This window comes from Sceloporus occidentalis, unplaced genomic scaffold, assembly GCF_023333645.1.
Source record: "Sceloporus occidentalis isolate IW3139 unplaced genomic scaffold, rSceOcc1.0.p SCAF_149, whole genome shotgun sequence".
NCBI classification, from domain to species: domain Eukaryota; kingdom Metazoa; phylum Chordata; class Lepidosauria; order Squamata; family Phrynosomatidae; genus Sceloporus; species Sceloporus occidentalis.
Genome location: NW_028317129.1, coordinates 1,755,122 through 1,773,276, shown reverse-complemented (window position 1 = coordinate 1,773,276; position 18,155 = coordinate 1,755,122). Strand labels below are relative to the sequence as shown.

Below are 18,155 nucleotides of genomic sequence, written 5' to 3'. Positions count from 1 at the left end.
TATCGAACGCAAAACCAAATAGCAAATGGACAAACAGGCTATTACAGCATTTTACCTGGTTCTCCACGTTCAATCTTACAACGTGACAACGTTCTGCTACAGACGATGCCGGCCACGCGAAACCCCCGGAAACAATTATTACTAAAAGAATCATCAGAAAGGAACAGACCGCCTGCATTGTTTTACGAGAAAAGAATCCAGCTTCTCTTTTGGCGCCATCTCATAAATTAATAAACTTGTTACATTTAGAACTTAAAACGGTTTTACGGATTAACATGTACAATACAAAAGGAAGCAAATAAATTATTAGCTAAAAGCCCTGTAAACAAAGTTTTATTTCTTATTGGAGACGAGAATTATAAACTTAACAGCACAAGGCACAAAATACATGGACAAATAAAAACACAGAAAAAAATTAGATCGGATAGTTCTCTAAGCCAGAAGCGTTTCTTCTCGAATGGACAATGGATGTGTTTCGTCGCTAGAAGTGTAAGGTCTTTGACTCCAGCATTTGCACTTTGAAAGGATTAAGACGCGTCAACCGGCTGCATGGAAAGCTCGGATACGTTTGTGCTCTGCTCGGTATCGAAGGGTTAAAGGTTTTCCACAAAGCTTCCAGGGAACAATCCGGTTTTGCCGTTTCGTTGAAGGGTGCCTTTGAACCAACCGTCTTCACGCTTTTTGTGCACAAATACTATGTCCCCTTCTTTGAGTTCCAGTTCGGCGTCACTCTGGGGAGGGTACGATACCACGACCCTGTACCTAGAACGGGAAATACACAAAGACACTTTGAGTTCCACTTACACTTATCGGCCTGTGCGGTTTTGACATCTGGGTCTGAAATATCAGCTGTGACTTTGCAGAGCAGGAAGTTGTCTGTTTACAGACCCCACATTTTTATCAACACGGAAATAATTACTTTTAGCCCGAAAAATAACTCTAAATTGGAATGGACATAAAAATGTGCGAATGTTATGACTGCTTCCTTTCACTATATTACTTACAGAGGCACATTCACAAACTCGGCCGTTCCCTGCCAACTCGGCACAAACATTTGCTTCTTAGCGAGACCTGCACAGAACCCAATTCTTCTGGCATGATTTTCCAATCAGCAGACCCCACGCTCTTGCTACAAACACCAATGCTTTGAAGCAGCATTGCTAGCAAGATATTACCACATTCTCCAAAAAAGGATTTCAACTTATTACTAAACACAGGTTTGACACATTTATGGATCCACAAAAATATAAACATTTAATGCAAAATAATATATATATTTTGAGTAGTGGAAATATATATTTTTAAAATGGGAAGGTGCAATAATTCTGACGCAGACGAGCGTCAACATTTAATGCTTTAGGAACCAGTGGGATCCTACTTTCATTCTACACGCGTAACATGTTTTTTTGGTTTTTTTAATTATTATTATTTTTGGTTTGCATAGATTTTAAATTTGTTAAAAGTGCATGGGATCGGCATAAAGCTATCCTGAATCTAAGATAAGACCAAGGACTGATTAAGGTCTTTACATCAGGTAAAGGCACAGACTAAATGTGCCGAATAGTTAACATCGGCAGTAACACAGAAACAACAAATCGGGCAGCAGATTAGAATATATTGATCTGTATCAAGAAAGTGAGTAGAGGCAGTGATGTGTGTGTGTGTGTGTGTATGTGTATATATATATATATATATATATATATATATATATATATATATATATATATATATATATATATATATATATATATATATATATATATATATATATTGATTACTTGCCCAATAAAACAGATTCTAATAATAAAATTACCTTTCACAAACAACAGGTCGCGAATCATTGAGTACGGGGCCCAGAGATGAGCATGGCTGTCTAGGTGGAGGTGCTATAGGGACACTAGGATCCACCATGTTTGTCTTGCGGTTGTCCGATGCCAGCGATGAGGCAGATACCGGTTCACTGTCCACGACGCAGGAGGTTGCTCTGCCGTTAGCTGCGGCCGAGAGAATGTCCGGTCCTACAGCGCCTTCAAGCGCTCCCTCCGAGGACGCAGGTTCCAGATCTTGAGTTGGAGAGTGTGGTGGAGAAGCCCGGGGTTTCCTTTTGGTAGATGCTCCAGACAGCAACTTCAGCAAACCTTTCTTCTCTTTCTGTAACATGCAAAACAGGTGCAGCTCTTAAATATGTCCATTCGGGTTTAAATAAAACACAAAACTACACGTTTATTAGGAATCCAAGATCAGCCGGGATCGTTTGGCTGTGATTCAATAAATAAGGCCGGATTCTAAGCAAATATTACGGATGAAACGCCCCTGCCAGTAATAAAGCATTCTCTGCAACAAAAGCTCTAATTTCAGTCATTTTCGGGTAGAAGAGGAATATTTTGGGGCGACTCAGGTTGATAATGATCAATTTAATGTTAGATGCAGAACATCCTTTATATATATATAAAAAAAATTTATCTGAAAGCAAAGCTTAGGTTGAAATGACCCAATGAAGCAGGAACTTGATACTAGGATCAGGCAGACCGTTATTTAATACCCGCTGGCTCGGAGCGTGACCGGGGTGCATTAAAATAGAAAATTGGAAGGAAACATACAGACTACAGTTATTTTTGGACAAGACATTTGTTTGGTGGAAATAGATATGTCTCTTACACACTATTTTATAACACGCAAAAAATGTTCATGAATTAGTGTCCAAAAATATTTGTTTTGAGGACATTTTCCCAATTTACAGTGTTAAGGGCTTCTCTTAGTTGATCAAACTTTGCCTTCCTAAAGTTCATAGTTCTTGTGGCTCCTCTAGCTTGTTAAGCAGGCCAGGAAAGACATTTTTTGTTCCTTTCATCTCCTGTCCTTACATCACAAAATGTTATGGTTTTACATTTTCACAGCAGGAACCGATGTGAGTTAACAAATATTATGGCAAAAAAAAATATTTGTCTTTACTGAAGTTGTATACATTTCCCCGTTAAACAGGAACCAAACGTCTGGTGGCCACAATGACGCTGAGGACCACCAACAAATGACTAGAAGCCTATGAGAAAGCTTAGTATCGGAAAGCACTCAGCCACAGTAACGGGCTGACAATGTATCTACCTTGCTGTCTTTATCTTGCCTACTAGCAGCCGCCGAACATGATGCCGATACATTATCAGGAGCTGTAGAAGAACCCGGCGCTCCGCAGCCAGGCTTCCAGCTACCATCTCCCTCCACAGAGGCAGCAGCGTTGCCGGATGAGTTTAGTGACGATGCAGCCGCTGGCATGTTGGCTCTGCCGATGTTCATGGCCGCGTTGACATAAGCAGCTGAGCTGGAAAGCTGAGGGGGTATTTGCAGGGAAGGTACGACTGGATGGGGGAGGACACCGGCAGCTGGGATAAGGCATGAGGAGTTCTGAGCCTGGATGGGAGTCACGGCGGCCGTGGGTCGCTCTTGGCTGTGCGCAGCAGCTGCAAACAAATATATGAGACAGGAATGAAAACACTTGTATGAAATAATTAGTAACACCATACAGGGTCCTCACTTGGGGAGGAATAAAAGCCTATATATCACATACTAATAAAACAAATATGATTATTTGGTTAGGGGAGATTTTTTGTAATGTCACACAACCAACAACACTCCTGTTATGATAGCACCTTCACCTTTCAGACTTCCTCCAGGAGTTACACTTGGTAACCACATTCCCTAAATATAACAAATTTCACTCCACTTGTTCTGACTGGTCCATTTTATTTTTCACGGGCACAACAAATTTAATACCTGCAGTACTATGTGCGGTCATAAATACGCAAATAGTTAAATCTTTATTCATTGAACCATTAAGACCTGTAGGTCTTGCCCTATTACTAAGACCGCTTCTAGGGATGGTGTTTGGGACTCCCTGATTCTCGCAATCAAGCTAAAAGTGGCTGAACCCAAAAATCACTATTAAAGGCGCATTGTATTTACCCCTCTGTCTGTACTAGTCTCTCTACCCTAGTTCTGTAGAAGGGCCGTTAAACTAATAGCCGTCAATGGCAGCAGAATTAACAAAATGTATCATAAAGCATCGTGTACATTGCTGTATGTCAACAGGAAGTGTTGCCAAAAAATGGCATGACAATCCAAAATGGCAAACAGGAAGTAAGTAAAAAATTCTGCTCTAAGAAGAAAATGAATGAAATGTAGTTTTTCCCTTCGCGACGTGTTCTACGTCTGCCAAAGAATTCCAGCAAGAGTCACTCCAGACTCTCAAATTCTGATACAAAATGTCATCGGCCCCTGAACGGATATAAAACGCTCTATAGGGCCTTTGTTGGAGTTTAAATATCCCCTTTTAGGCAAACTCATGCAGTTCACATGGAGCCGAATTTTCAGCAGCTGCCTAATCTAATTGAATTTGTTTTTACAGACCCACGCCAGAAATCCAAGTGTTTGTTTTTCTTTATGTTATTAGGGGCCTGTATCTGAGGCACATTCGGGCAAAGCTAGTCAACGTAATAAATTTAAATGACCGTATGAGAGAATAACACTGTTTTCTTAGCCTTTTTTTATTGCTCCAGTTTGCGGATTTTATCCTCACCTTTGGTATTATAACCATTCAAAGATTCGCTGGAATAGTAAAACCTGATATTTAGTACACCCTTTGACAGAACTTGCAAGGAATTTAGGAAAAGAGAAAAAAATATATAGAAATGTGTACGTTACTATTTCATCAGTTTGTACTTTGGCGTGTAATAAAGCGTTTTATAAATGAAACGCATTGGAACAGATGTGTACTACCTGGCTTAGAAATGAAATTCTCCTACAGCCCAGGCTCCCATTCCAGCAGTTAAAGCAGATTTGACAATTTCACTTTGAATAATACATATTTTTTTAGTTTATACCAGTGGTCATAGAAGGACCTCTACAGTTGCAGAGAAGTAACCAAAAAGGAGGAAAAACAGGTGGAGAAAAACAAAAAGAAAAGGAAAAAAATGATTGCTTTGGGTTTTCACAAAGCAGTCAGCTGGACCCTTCCGGGTGGGATCCGTGTGCCCTCTGAACCCTGCCAAGCACGGTGTGAAGCCCTCTGAAAGCTGCCATAACTTGCCACGTACTACTCTGCTGCAACACCCGTCTAATGTCATCTGCAGAGTCCGTTCCACAGCAATGTTAATGTGGACGGCAATTAGATTTATACATCATCTTGGCAAGCAGTGAAACAGCTAGAGACGAGCGAGCTGAAGGCTTAAGCCCCACCGTCATACACTAGTCAATCAAGGATTCTTCACGAGCACTACTCTGGGGTATATAAACCAGCGCTGGCCAACTCCATTTCCGGAGGCATGGAGACACACTGGGATCTCAGGAGATACTAAGCACCTTGCTTATCGATGAAAAAAAAAACTGTTGGTTACATAAATGTTATTAAAATCTAAGTTCTTCTGCAGAATAACAGCCCCCGTGGAGCCAATTAGACTGCAGTAATGCCTGGCCAACTAATTACACAAAGTGAGAATGGGAATAGGAATCTTACTGTAAAGCCTCCTATAGGATCTGACACTATCAACATTATATATATTTATTATACACACCCTGCTTTTCAAGTTAAATACCCCCCCCAATAAAAAACTACTAAAAAATAATTAACCCTTTATATTGCCTTTTATGGAGATTCAAAAAGGTGTCCAAAACCCACTGGCATCAATTTCATTCTAGCCTGGAGAAGGTATGGCCTCCTCATTCAAACTCATTTTCTTGGCGCTGACTGAGTTGACTTGATAAAGACCTCATTGTGAGGTCGAACCGTTGTTGTCCGTTTCCTTCAATAAATCTGTCTGATGGAACCCTTGAGTGCCTGGAGCCTTTTTCTATTTTGATTTACTGGGGAGCTGGCTCTTCCCGGCACAGCTAAGCACCTGAGTTCCTGTGGGGAGTGAGTGCTGATTCCTGATTCTGGTGACAACATAATATTTACCAGCATGCATTACAACTGTAACCTGTGGTTATTTTATGCACACTAAGATTCAATGCCGCTGCCCAGACACTTTGGGGGTATTGGTGTTGCCAGTAGACATACATGAAAAAACCACAGCTGTTGGTTATTTTACCTGTGCGGACAGCGTTTCGGGCTTGGTTAACCGTCATTTGGCCACTCATGTGCAGCATGACCTTGGACTGTGGGCTGGTCTGTACGTGGGCTCCGGTACCGATTGCAGGCGACACTCCGTTTGAGTTAACATGCACACCGTTTGCTTGAAGTTTGTGGCCGGGCCCTGCGGCAGGGGAAGGACTCGCCATGCTCATTATCTGCGCACCGCTGCCTGCTGTTGCTATGGCCACTTTTGCTTGTGTGCCAGCTGTTAAGGCCCTTTCAAAATAATAATAAAAACAAATGTTAATACATTGCATTTTTGTTTTGTTTGGAAGTATATTTGTGTATGAGCACCCTGTAATCTGGGTTTACAAGACTGCACACAACCATGAGGAATGCAAAAATTGGTCAAAGCAAAACACACAAAGGCCATCTGTGAAGTCAGCTCTCGTTTTTATAGTTTTTAGCTCATGGCTCAGTCTGTGCTGTCTTATAGTTAAAGAGTGAAAATCTAAAGAAATGTAAAATTTACCTATACATCTACTAGCCAAATGACTACTACAACGTGCTAGCGACACCTGATCATCTATGATTCAACCCAAATGCCTTTGGCTCACCTGGTTACTGGGGCCACATAGTTTCCAGGAAACACGCCGATTTTGCTTGTGTACATGGAGGTTCCTTTAAACCAGCCATCTTGACATCTTTCAAAGACCAAAAACATTTCACCCTTCCGTAGTTCCAGTTCATCTTCCTTTCGAGGGAAATAAGGATAGATTGCCACATACCTGAGAAGAATAGATAGCAGTGCATGAGTACGCTTTGTATACTATAGTCGTAGTTCAGTTACGCAGCACTGCTGCATATTCTATTTCTGTTAGTATGTATGTATGTGTAAAGCGCGGCCAGCTGTGCATCGAGTATCACATTTACACACAAGCGGACATACGGTGAGCACTACACACAAACATACTGAAGGCTCACGGCAGCTGGCCCCGTACAGTCTCTGACAAATGTAACTTATGCCACCTTATATGTTCTATTTTATGGGTTTCTAAGCACGCTTTACCCTCTGCAACCGCCAAGCCTCTTGACCCACCAAACATTTACCTCTGTGTATATAGAATTACACTGATTCTCCAACAGGACCTTCATCTCCTAGCTATGTAAACCAGAGATACTGGTAGAGCTCATTCACGGTCATTCCAGCGTGTCTAACCAAATAATGATTACAATTTCTTGTATTCTCACGATTAGCGAATCTTATGATTCCAAAAGCAAACACTGCGATATCATAACATTGCTATTCCCATCTCATTCACATTTTGTTAGCTAGTGTTCTGTTCATAAAATTGTCATTTTAATTTCCATATTTGAAAAAGAGAAAAAACAAGTGTGAATTATTCTATATTCTTAAATAATAATTACATTTACTAATTACGCCAGATACTGGATACCTGGATTGCAAAGGGTTTGCAATAAAGTCAGTAAGATTCCATCTGTGAACTAAATGAATGAAACCCAAAAACCAATGTATGAGATGATGAAGAATCATAGGTAAGACCACTCCATCCCAGTAAGCAGACCCCTATGCCTGGTGACAATAATGATTAGCACTGATGATTAGCATGCTACGCAATGCATGTCTAATCCTACCTTCATTATAGTTAAACGGGTTCCCATTGAGGATATCTTAACAGCTATGACCATGCATGTTCATCACAATGAGCAGCGTGTGCAGATACTTCTATACTTTACTGTGTCTACCTGGGACAGAGTGTCCAGGAGTCTGAAGGACCATAAGGACACCACACTAAACACTTGGAAACGTTATTGCCTCCATAACCATATTTTATCAGTAAATATATATAGTCTGGCATGGTACACTCCAGACACAATAAGTCTCACTTTTTTTTGTTTAAATGAAAACATTTTCATGGTTGCACATGGTTTATACTGTAAGCCCAAGTGTTTCTGTTCCAGGGCGATCTTTGAAGTCTTCCCATGATCTGTAATGATAACCACCTGGACTCCGAACGCTCTCACCCAATCAGGATAAGGCTCTTGCCTGACCCATCCCATGAAATCAAGCCGTCGAGTCAGCATCAGCCCACATTTTAAGATAATATTTACTTGGCTGATCAATCACTGGCACTGCGCGTAACTGGGAAACCTTTAATTCCAACTGCACATCTGGATCGGTGAAACCAACGAGAGAGAAGCCAGCAATTAGGGGAATGTGGCACGTGACAGGTTGTAAGAGGATATCGCTTCAATATGTTGCGCTTATTGGAGGCAGATTATCACACTCTGAAACAAATGACTAACTGGAAAAAAGGAGACATCCCAATAGTATCTGTGTAATGCTATTCAAACCCATGGATACAGAGCCTTGCGTGGCTTTGCGTGATTATATGATAACCATTTTAAATGTAAAAAATCAGATTCTGAAAGGTTTCTTTATGATGAAGAGTTAATCTTAGCGAGGTATTTTTGATGTAAAGATCTCATATATAAAAGTGCTGATTGTACATTAACACCCTTATAACATGTAGTCAATGTAGTCAATGTTAAATGCATCTGATCTTCTAGACAGTTATGTTCCACCTTAAAGTCCGGTACCTTGCTTTGGCTTCAAAGAAGTAATATTAGGGGCTGTCACTGATTTATTTTGCACGGTACTTTCAATTCATTCCATGTGTCAGAGGTGTTTTGTCTGAACTCCAAAAAAAAATTCCCAGCTCCAACTAATCTTACTCATGCACACATCGTAGGATGTTGGCCGTTCAGCCATAAAGTATTCTGTGCTCATCTGGAATCTTTCATTACAATGAACTGTAGAGGGATCTTAACCTAAAGAAGATGTGCTAATGGGGGAAACTCAGGGATTGCTCCCTGGGTATCAAAAGAAAATATTGCATTAATTAACATGGGATGGTCTACTGTGATACGAAGAATAGCGCTGGGGCAGTCTACCCCATAACGCCATAATCATGGGGGTCACGATTCATCAGCAGCTATAGAACCAACAGTACTCTGCTATGTCTTTATCACCATATTACATCCGATAATAATGGCTGGCAAAGGATCATGGGATACATATGTCCTCCAGTTGAAAAGAGGCTTTTGTGACACCAGTATGGACTGTGTATGTCTAAAGACTCATTAGGAATAGTAGTTGACTGGACCAAAGCATTTGTGTCAACCTCATCTCACCCGCAACTGATTTAAAGAGCAGCCATGTTTCACCGTCCATCATAGAGTGAAAAGGCTTTGGTCGTCAGATCGGAATGGAAGTGAAGATCTTGAGACTTACACGCTTGGACGAGTGGATGGCCTCAAGTGGGTAACTTGCTCTGCGGTTCCACCAGCTGTTCTCTGGCCAGCGGTAGAAGATGCTGCCCCAGATGCTGCAGGAGTGATAATGGCAGCAGCCAGCGGTGGAGGGGGTAGAAGAGGTGGGTTCAGGTCCTGCAAGGAAGTAAGAGATGATGGTTATACATGCGCACCAGCAATCCGATATTATTCTATTGCTTCTGTAGAGCTACTACAGAACATACATAAATTACATGGGTTTTTATTATTATTACTGTGCTTAAAAAGAGAGCCTGTTCAGTGCCGTTTCAACGAGGAGGTATACTTGTTTTATTATTATTAATTTATATAGAGCCTTGTCACTCAGCAGTGCTGCCCTCGCAGCTTTTCTTACTCCTATACATGAACTTCTTCTGCTTTTTGATACCATACTGTAGGTTGGCACATATAGATTAAGAGAAAATTCAAAGCTCAGCTGACACGGTAAGCGTAAAACATACTCACAATGGGTTAACCATGCCTTCCCCTGTAACTCGAAACACCAAAATCAGCCACACTACACCTGAAACCACTATGTAAAAGCCTTTGATGTTCAGCCCCGTTATTGTTTCTCCGTGGTTGTGTGTGTTTTTTTGAGCCGTTACCACATCCTCTCTTTGAAATGTATCAGTACTAAAGGCAGGATACATACGATTCCCTTTGAAAAGCTTGGATGCAATTGTAGGCTTAACATACATAAAACATCGGATGCCGCTTAAGGAGTTTCTTTAGCAGGGCTCAAGAGAAAATGCGAAGACAATGAGCCGTCTTACAGCTCTACACTCAAGCTTTACTCCACAAAAGGGGAAAAAATACAATTATTTCACGTTTCAAAACAATGACTTGTCGCAGCGCATATCACCAGCTCCAACTATGCCAGCTCATAGGACTAGAAGCAGTAAAAAGAAATGATATATAGCTGGGCATGCTTGTATGTTTAGTGGATAAGGAGATAAAATGATGAGTGCAGATTTAGCTTTCCTCCAATCTTCTTCCAATCGTCACGTATGACCAAAACTGATTATACGTTGAAATGTATAACCCTTACCTCTTGTTTCTCTAAGTCGAACTGCTATGTTGTATCTACTACTTGTTACGGCCGGTTTACTCATTGTACAGCTCTGTGGAATAGGATGGTGCTATATAAAGCAATAAGTTATAATAAATACACAGCGCATGAAGGGGAAGTATTTTGCATCTCCGTTCATTTTTTATTTGGAACATTAAATATAAACAAATTTTGTTCTGAGGTTTAGTGGGGGAAAAGGCCTTCATTGCCCGCAAGGCGACACAATGATACATCCAAGGTGCGTCCAGCAACCTGTGAATAGGCCATTAATATTTGCTCTGCTTGGCTCTAAGCAGCCCGATTTGTTCGAGAACATTTCCAACGGCCCTTCTGCCAAAATTCAAGAAGTCCTGGAAGGGGCTCAAGTATTTCGGATACTGACAGACAAATGCAGCTTTAATTTAGCAAATTGGTGAGGGCCCTTATTCCGTCTCGGACAACAGATCTGGCACATGAATCAAAGCTGCTCCTTAATAAAGGGATCCTGTGAGCGGTTCTTATACTGTTACAAAAGATAACTAGTCGTATTTGTTCCTTTTTTAATGCAGCGCAGCAATGTGCTGGGGTATGAAAAACATCTCTTTTTTCTGAGCGCCATCCGGCTGCCAAACAAAAAGAGAACTCCGCCACCTTCACCTCTATAGATTAATGAACACGCGGCTTGTCTTTCCTAAAACCTTTCACCGACGTGAAAATGCCAAAGCCAGAAAAGATTCAATCAAAAGTGACATTTCTACCAGTCCGACGGAATTTTCTGCATCCTTAAATAAACACACATCGTCCTAGAGGTTTCTACAATGCCTACATTTATAAATGGTACTGAATATCATTAAAGTGTGAATTTGCTTTCTGTCCTGTGCAATCCAAACAGCATCTGAATCATATGACTTCTATCCGCATGATCATCAGTACTTTATGCTGATGGATACGATCCAGTCTAAAGCTACCGGGTGTGACCCCCATATACACTATACAGACGCACTTTAAAGCCACAAACACACTACGGGTGCCATCAAAACCATCTGAACTATTTGGGGTTAGCAGTGCCTTTAGATTTTGGAATTTTTGGATGTCACCAACGAATGTTCACACTTTCTATATAAAATATACTCCATGATGATGTACGCTGCTTAAATTACACAGCCTACTTAATGTAGACCTTAAAAGTGTCCAGCATATAATAAAAAAGAGGTTTAAAAAAATAAAGTGATCAGCTAGTTAGTACAGTGACAAGCATTTACCTTAAAGGTGCTGTTCCACCCACTGAATTTAACCCTTTTGTAACTAAACACAGCATTAGAAGCATCATTCTTGGCACTACTGATGGACCTTTACCAAGAACAAAGGCTTACTTATGGGAAGAAACAGGGGCCGATTGGTCGTTGCCACTGAGGCTTCTTAAAAGTTTTGTGTGGGGTTTTATTTGATTAAATCTTAAGAATAAAATGTCACATCGGCTAAGGTTTACTTGTTTACCAACTAGCTTGTAAGCTTGGGAGCAAAGCCCTCTTCATCTAACGTATTAGTTTGTCAGTTCTAGTTATGTCATCTATCTACTGTGAGAAGTGTTGCGTAAAATGATTGCTGCTATATAAATAAAAGATAATAATTAAACATACGCTCTTGCAGCTGTAGGGAGGGCATTATCCGTAATTCGGCCACAGTAACATTGTCCCAATAATGAAAGACACGTATGAGACAATTTTATACCACCTGAAAGACTATTCAAATGCTGGAATAACGCTCTTTTTAAACATTTGCTACCCATTGATCTGGCTGAATTTGGTGTTCTTGGTTTCAACATTACCGCAGATAGCCTCTAACACTTTGGCAACAGCCTTTTATTAAAGGAAATACATGGTATCCCCATGCTACGTTGTCTCCCTTTCTTTGCTACATTTTTTTACAGCATAAAAAGACTGTGCGTCTCACAAAAGCACGTATTATAATAAAAGAATACTTTCAGACTCCGTTCTAGGATTTCCAAAAAACCACAGCGGGCTTCATGCCATAACCTCTAATTATATATAATCTTTAGCACAGAACCTGGCATTTGCATATCAGTTCAACGACACAGGTTTGTCATAAAAAGAACCAATCAAAATAATTTCCCCCTGCTGCTTTTTACACTAACAATAAGAAAATGAATAAAAAAAATAAAAATAAAATGATATGTTAAATCCATGCACTAAACAGTGTTTTTCCGATTAACATTACATTTTATTTTGCAGATTCACGCTGGCTTACTAGCTTAGAACCGCCTAGCCCTGTGATCTTTTTACGACCTCTTTGTTGTTGGCTTTCATAGCTTCGTCTATGTAATACAATAATCGCATGCAGGCTCTTGGCGTAATAATACAGTTTAGTCTCGCAGCTGAACCGACTTCCTTTCCTAAATCATCTGCTTACGAGTCGTCGATGGCCCAGTTGTTATGCGAGTGTTATAGTGAGGGTACACTTAACCTTAACAAAATAATGAAAGCTGACCAGCTTTGACCAGGGGTGGGCCTAATGTCACCAGCGCGTGGGTGCTCACCATAGGACTTTCGGCAGCCTGACCTTCTGCCGGTCACACGTCGGTGGAAGGCCATCTGCTTACTACCGATACAGGCCATCTCAGGTCTGCTACCTATTGTCAGGACATAACGATGATACATATTGTATCTGAGAGAGACATCAGGCCTGCTACTTACTCCCAGTGCAGCTTGGTAGGTGACTTCCGGTGGGAATGAAAATGTAGGCCCACTAATAACAGGGCTGCTAGGGGGCGGGGTCACAATAAGCCCTGCAGTACTGATATGGACCTAACAAAAATAAAAAGAAACAAAAGAAAATCGAATTAATAACACACACTCAACAACAACTCCCGAAAGGCAAGGGGAAGAGGCACACAAATAAATTAATTAAAAAGGCCATGTTGACCATCCAAGAGGTGCTGCTCTAATGGGTTTGTGACAGAAATGGGAAAATGCACAAAAAATGCAAAAGTATATAAAAAAAAAATAAACGTAACTATATTATAAGTCAAGAGACTTTTTTACCTGCACACACAAAACAGGTAGTTGCACAAGATGCTGTGGGCAGAAAATCACACGAGAACTAGCCCTTCACAACTGCTATGTACATTTATGCTGCACAACGTCCCATCACACCTGCGTCACCATCACAATGTTTAGCAATATTAGCAGTTTTTTTAACTGATTAATACATCTACTCCGGTAACCCAGCTTTCCCAGAGTTACAACCAGCGGCTGAGCTCCCATGTGTGTCGTCACCGCGTGGCATTTACAGATATCCGTTATATAATTTAGGGATTTATTATGGTTCGTTAAAAAAAAAATGCACAATTACAAAGTGTGTTTTAAGGGTACTAACACATGAAAGGTAGTATGGATCTAAAACAGAAACCTATAGAGCTCTGGTTAAAGTAGAGGTTATGTAAATATTATTGTTGAGGTCTAACTTGAGCTAGCACAAGACATAAAGTGGTAGGCAACGTTCAAATCACTTGTTCAATTGTAGCACAGTGTTTTCATATAAAGGGGTCTGTTCAGATGCAGTAAAACATGTTAAAGTGGCAACCTGAGCACCCTGCGAGCCTTCTCTGTGTTTACTATTCAACAAACAGCTTCAACTGTCTACAAGTTAATACTAGATGAGTCCCCATTAACTCCAAAGGACACTTGGGTCAGGAGCTTAAGTTTGGAGACACTTCCAGGACCCATGTTGACCAACGTGGGGACGCTTTCTACATGTTTTCACCGATCTCGGCTTAATCCAAGGATGGATCAACCCAGAAACTCATGTTTGGAATTTACCTGAGATGATAATAGTTAAAAGAACCATCCAAGAATTACTGGTGCCAAGTCTATCCTACTGAACCTCCAGGAGAATAAACCATCATCATTGTGTTCCATGAGCTTTGTCTCAGCATAAAGTCTCTGTTTTGGAACCAGGTGATACATCTGATGCAATGAACTACTTTAACCCACCATATAACTCAGAAAAGCAAAGAAGACAAGTAAATGCTACTGAAAAACATATACTGAATAATCACATTTCTGTGTAGCTCGCATGGTGTAGCGATTAGGAGAAACGGTGCATACTCTCTTTCATGTCCGTCTGTTATTACTAACATCTTACATATATACTGAGATAATGAAGAGATGTAGACTGTAAAGATATCTAGTATTTTTGGCCCAAAAACTACTTGCGATTATGTTGATTTTTCTTTAATTACATCATTTCACTGGCTGAGTTCAGTATTCATACAATATAATTTTATGTACCAATAGTGATATTTGGGCTTCACATTTCAAGGATACTATGTATGATTAAAATACAAAGAGAAATACAGGAGAAACGTTAATCGGCCATTTGCCCGGCAAGGATTAAGGTACTTTGACTGGTGATTGGCTGCAAGGTGCCATCTTTATTCCACATGTAGATTCAGACTCAGGCCCATGAGATCATGCCAGGGTATGGGTCCTTACCTGAGATGGGGCACTACAGGAGAGCCCGCTCAGCTCGCTTATTCTAGCAGCAGCGGTGGGGTTACTGGAACTAATGAGTACAGGAGGGCTGATTTCCATTGAATGGCGGTTCTGGGCAGACTGCGATGACTTGTTGGACATGGTGAGGGAGGTGAAGGAATGACGCTTTTTGGTGTTCTTCTTGGCATCTGTGTGCTTTTGAGAGTTGATGCTATGTGCAGTTCCAGAGGTGCCTTCCCCAGAGTCACTTCCCAAAGGTTTATCCAGTTCTATCAGTTGCTTAGCCGCTGAATTAAACTGAAAATGAAAGCGAAGATGTAGCTTATAAAACACTACTAATGATATCCAGCAATATTTGGTTGCCACCGTAGGAGGGGAGCTAGAGATCTAGTCTTCCTAAAGCACTAGAACGTCATAGCCAGCCTTGAATTTGGGGTACTGAATGATGTAAGTTGGCCTGGGCTCCTTAACCATAAATAAAAAAACAGAACAAACGCTTATGCCCCATAAAAAAATACTTATATAAATGGGTACACTTTTAAATATGACTAGAGAGGAGTATTGGGTACTTTTCAAATGTTATCTTAATGTGAAGTAACTTTTGATATTTACTATTTTCTGCATAGAATAATCCAGTATTATATATAAAACATTGATATTTGTTTGGTCATATATTTATGGAAATGACAAATATTAAGAAATAAATTAAAGAATGAAAGAAAGAAAAAACAACATTGATATCCAGGCCTACTTATGAAGCCCCCCCATCTCCAAACACCCAAACATTTCCGTAATAATTGTATATATCCCAAAACATTCCTCGGCTATTTGAACGCATCTGTCTGCCGGGAATGAGCAATTAAAGAGAATATAGACCCTAGAGTTTTGCCATTTTTGCTCTGGGCTTATTTTTCCAATTAAGATATTTGTTTATCTCTGGAAATAGAGCCCGTGCCTGCTGTTCGCTGGGCACCGCAAAATCTCCAAAAGGTATTCATGTACCCACGGGATCGATCTGACACAGGGCCAACGCGGCATTCCCTTCTGGCCGGCAAGCTATACGATGGCTACAGTGGCTAAGCAGATGGCCCCCTCGTCAGTTTAATTAGCTGCACTTTACTTTACAAATGAAGGTGTCAAGGGTTATTCAACCAACAGTGGAGCCACGCATTCGGATTATTCAACTGCTAAACCTCTGGGGTTCCCGTCGACTAAATCAGACGTGAAAAATACAATCTGCAAGACAGGCACAAAACCCCAGTAAAGGGGGCCCACTGTGCGTGCTTTATATTAAACAAATCATTCAGCTTCAAATACACGCAAACAGGTGTCATGGGAAACCTCCCCCGGTCAGTTTAGCTGGAAGGTGGGTACTTGCCAGGAATTCCGACGTAATGGGTTTTGCAATCCAAAGCTTACTTCATTCAAAAAGTTTTATTAGGGCAATTACTTTTCTAATATAAGTAATAATGGTTTCAGCCGACTTGGGCCCACGTCATGATAAAGCGGTGGCAACGCTGCATGTAGACGTATTCCCGAAATCCCAAAGCTACTGCGAACGGAGCTGGCTCGGTACGCGCAGCCCAGATGTCCTCTGGATTTAATGATGCACAAGGGAGACATGTTTCCCTAATTCTCAATTATTCTTAAATAGCCAAACATGGTCAAAGGGACACGAAAAACAATTTCATGCATGTGAGCAAATGCCTATAAACGAAAAAAATCAAGCCCGGAACTTAAAGACAATGCAATAGTATCTTGGTGGTCAATGGTCCAGTAGCCTGTTGGACGCTCTCATATTGGAGGTGGAGCAGAGGTGGAATATGGCTGTAGTCATTTTACCTTGCAAATGGCGAAAAATAACTGATACATGGGGATTTGGAGTGGCTATAGACATAAACTTTCAATGTGCATTACAAGCAAGGCAGGCTAGATCCTGTTGTACATTAGTATTATTTAGGACATTTTTTTACCCAAAACTTTTCTCCATATTTTGATATCAGCATTGACGTAGTTTACCTCCACGTACGAAATCGGGAATATTCCAATCTTATCCGCCAGCATTCCTTCGGCCCAGTTCTCGTCCACCCTGCGGATCACCGTGAGAATGTCATCCTGTAGAGACACAGATGATCGTTGCACTTGGTTAATGGGAACCATGAGTTTTCCTACACAGTATTATAGCGAGTCGGATGTAACAAGAACTTCTTGGGGTAATCAGAACACACCAATGAGCATCTTGTGTGCTCCACAAGTACATACTTTCACTACTATACACATCGCGCGTCCATTGATCAGACCGGTATGACGACAATTCTCCCAAGCTGAAGAACGGAAGGTGCAAATCTCTTTTGAAATCTTTTTCCCTTAAGTGCAAATACTCACAGGGTCCAAAAGGTGACCCATCAATACTTCCATTCTAACTTCCTGTATTACGTGCTCCAACACGCGTGTTTTCAGAAAACGGAGATAGAAACCAAGGTCCTTGAAGAGATATAAATCAGCGCACACTGAAGACCCCCTTATCATTTACACAATTCAGTGCATAGAAAACAACAGAGGCCCTTTATTAGTGTAAAAAAAGTGTAAAAGTCTAATTGAGCATTAGAAAACCCTTTAATAATTATGTTACAGCCAGAAATGTCCCCGTTTTCAATGAAAAAATGAAAACAGCTAAGAGACCCCCAAACGTTTGAAGAATAGTGTGTATACACATCTCTTGTTTCTGTAAGTCAGAATGTTATATACTACTTATGTCCTGTCAAGGTCAAGATTATTATATACTTTGGATGTTTTTATTACCCGTAATTACCGCCGAAGCAAAAAAGATTTGATTTCACACCGAATTCAAAACTCCAGAAGTTAAACGACTTGGCTTGGATTTTGCTTTGATCTCCAGATAAATCGTAACATCTGGTACGTGTCTTGTCTTGCTTTTTTATTATTACAGTTTTTTTTGTAAAGAGAATATAGCCTGGTTCTTTTTTTGGCAGTAGCATTACAAGTTAATGCTCTACTAATTCAAGTATCAATTGTAGAGGTAGCCAGACTATTTTATTAGCTATATAAGCACATACGGTGAGCAAAGTCCGGTCCTGCTTCTTGCAGTATTTATGTGCATTCTCTGTTCCTCTTGTCCGGTTTGAGGTTATGAATGGAAAGCAATTTTGATCAT

At 40.6% G+C, this 18,155-nt stretch overlaps 1 protein-coding gene across 2 annotated transcripts in view; it reads right to left on the bottom strand.

Annotated features, from left to right (window-relative positions):
- Nucleotides 1–593: 593 nt before the first annotated feature.
- LOC149280696 (E3 ubiquitin-protein ligase SH3RF1-like) overlaps nucleotides 594–18,155 on the bottom strand; it is a 61,624-nt gene continuing 44,062 nt past the window's right edge. The window contains exons 3-11 of one of the 2 annotated variants that reach the window (XM_089500183.1): nucleotides 17,000–17,095; nucleotides 14,981–15,277; nucleotides 13,163–13,291; nucleotides 9,381–9,535; nucleotides 6,682–6,852; nucleotides 6,081–6,340; nucleotides 3,103–3,455; nucleotides 1,814–2,151; nucleotides 594–762 (exon numbers count right to left, since the gene is read on the bottom strand). In XM_089500183.1, the coding sequence (XP_089356309.1) occupies nucleotides 594–762; nucleotides 1,814–2,151; nucleotides 3,103–3,455; nucleotides 6,081–6,340; nucleotides 6,682–6,852; nucleotides 9,381–9,535; nucleotides 13,163–13,291; nucleotides 14,981–15,277; nucleotides 17,000–17,095 (1,968 nt within the window). The remainder of the gene's footprint in view (nucleotides 763–1,813; nucleotides 2,152–3,102; nucleotides 3,456–6,080; nucleotides 6,341–6,681; nucleotides 6,853–9,380; nucleotides 9,536–13,162; nucleotides 13,292–14,980; nucleotides 15,278–16,999; nucleotides 17,096–18,155) is intronic. The other variant, XM_089500184.1, reaches the window with a different exon arrangement.